General features: G+C 56.6%; 1 protein-coding gene across 1 annotated transcript; it reads right to left on the reverse strand.

The window, feature by feature from the left end:
* Nucleotides 1–365: 365 nt before the first annotated feature.
* Nucleotides 366–1,172, reverse strand: LOC138686047 (feather keratin Cos1-1/Cos1-3/Cos2-1-like). Its single transcript, XM_069786857.1, has 2 exons — nt 1,073–1,172; nt 366–692 (listed from the first exon to the last, which is right to left on the reverse strand). The coding sequence occupies exons 1-2, from the start codon at nt 1,139–1,141 to the stop codon at nt 366–368; spliced, it is 396 nt and encodes a 131-aa protein (XP_069642958.1). The 5' UTR covers nt 1,142–1,172.
* Nucleotides 1,173–1,550: the final 378 nt, after the last annotated feature.

Here is a 1,550-nt window from a genome sequence, read left to right on the forward strand (position 1 = left end):
GGAGCAGCCAAGAATCTGTTCCCCTTTTCCTGTGGCAGAGTTGCCACCGGCCATCTGTTGACCTGCCTGGCAAAAGGGAGACAGCCTAGCAGGTCACTCCAGGCTGGTTTCTGGGGTCCTCAGAGCAGGCTTTGAGGGGAGCACAAGACAACAAAGAAAAGAGAGAAAAAGGGTGAGTGGAAGAGAGGAAAGGTAGACATTGGCCATGTTTTCAGAGAGCCCAGGCTTGTCCCTTCCACGCTGCCCTTGCAGGGCAGACAGAGGTGACCAGCTAGTCTGAAAACAACAGCATGAATTTTGATCCTCTGTCCAGCAGCATCTTCTGGGTTCCTAGGAGTCCTTATCGGAGGCCGTTGCCAGCATCTTTAGCAGGGGGGGCACCTTCTACCGCAGTAGCGGCTGGTGATGCAGGAGAGGTCACAGCACCCAGAGTTGATGGGCACTCCATCACAGCTGAGGATGCTGCCAACAGCAGCAGAGGTGGAGGAGCCCACAACAGTGTTCTGCGGGAAGGAGCTGAGGATGGGGCCAGGCAGGGTCACCACCACGGGAGAGGGCTGGATGACGACGGTGGAGTTCTGGCACTGCCTGACACAGGCCTCGTTGCAGCTGTTGGCCAGCGGGGTCGGGCCGCAGGGCTGGCAGGGCTGGCACTGGTCACAGCAGGACATGTCGTGGGGCTGGAGGTGCACCTGGGAGAGAGGGCAGGGAGGAAGCAAAACATGGGGAGGCGTGAGGAGCATTCTGTCACCACACCACGAGGGAGCCAAAGAAGATGCAGGGCCGGGAGATGGAGGCTGTGCAGAGATGTCTGAGGGCTTCTTGGCCTCGTCCTGCCAGGGCCCAGAAAGAGCCACGAGCTCCCATGCGGCTACTGCCTAGCCCTGAGTCCAGAAGGCACCTGAGTACAGCCTCAGCCTCCCTCCATGTCTAACCTTCTCCCCACTTCCCTCTCCCATGACAAGCAGCCCCATGATGTGGCATAGAACCAAGCTGGTGTCAGCTGAGGGGCCCGTTGAGGTGAGACCTGCCTTTAGAGAAAGCAGAGAAGGAGAAGGGGGTTGAGACTCACCTGACTCCCAAGGAGATGGAGGCAAGAGAAGTGGATGAGAGAGTGAGGAGCTGGGCTGGCTTTTATCATGGACCCTTGCTGCCCCAGGCTGCCAGAGGCATCCCTTGCAGAGGTGATTCTTTTCTGACAAGCTCATCTTGAATGCAAAACATCTCACCTAATGCTATAGGCTGTGTTTTGGCTCCCTGAATTGCTGTCGTTTCATTTCCTGCTTTATGCCAGGCGCATTCCCCAGTGACGGCATCTTTTGTGTGACAGGATGAGAGGCCCAAGCATTTCCGGAGCAAAACACGTCAGCGTGGGCAGAGGACTCAGCTCACATGCTGGAGGAGTCCCGTAAAGGACACTCAAGGTAGACTAAACAGCTGGCTTAGACTACACACACACACACATCCAGACCTCTAGTCATCTAGAGCTAATTGAGAAGGCTCAAGACACCCCAAGAGAGGCTGTCTACACTATCCAGAGCCACCACGCA

This window comes from Haliaeetus albicilla, chromosome 7 (assembly GCF_947461875.1).
Source record: "Haliaeetus albicilla chromosome 7, bHalAlb1.1, whole genome shotgun sequence".
Lineage (NCBI taxonomy): Eukaryota > Metazoa > Chordata > Aves > Accipitriformes > Accipitridae > Haliaeetus > Haliaeetus albicilla.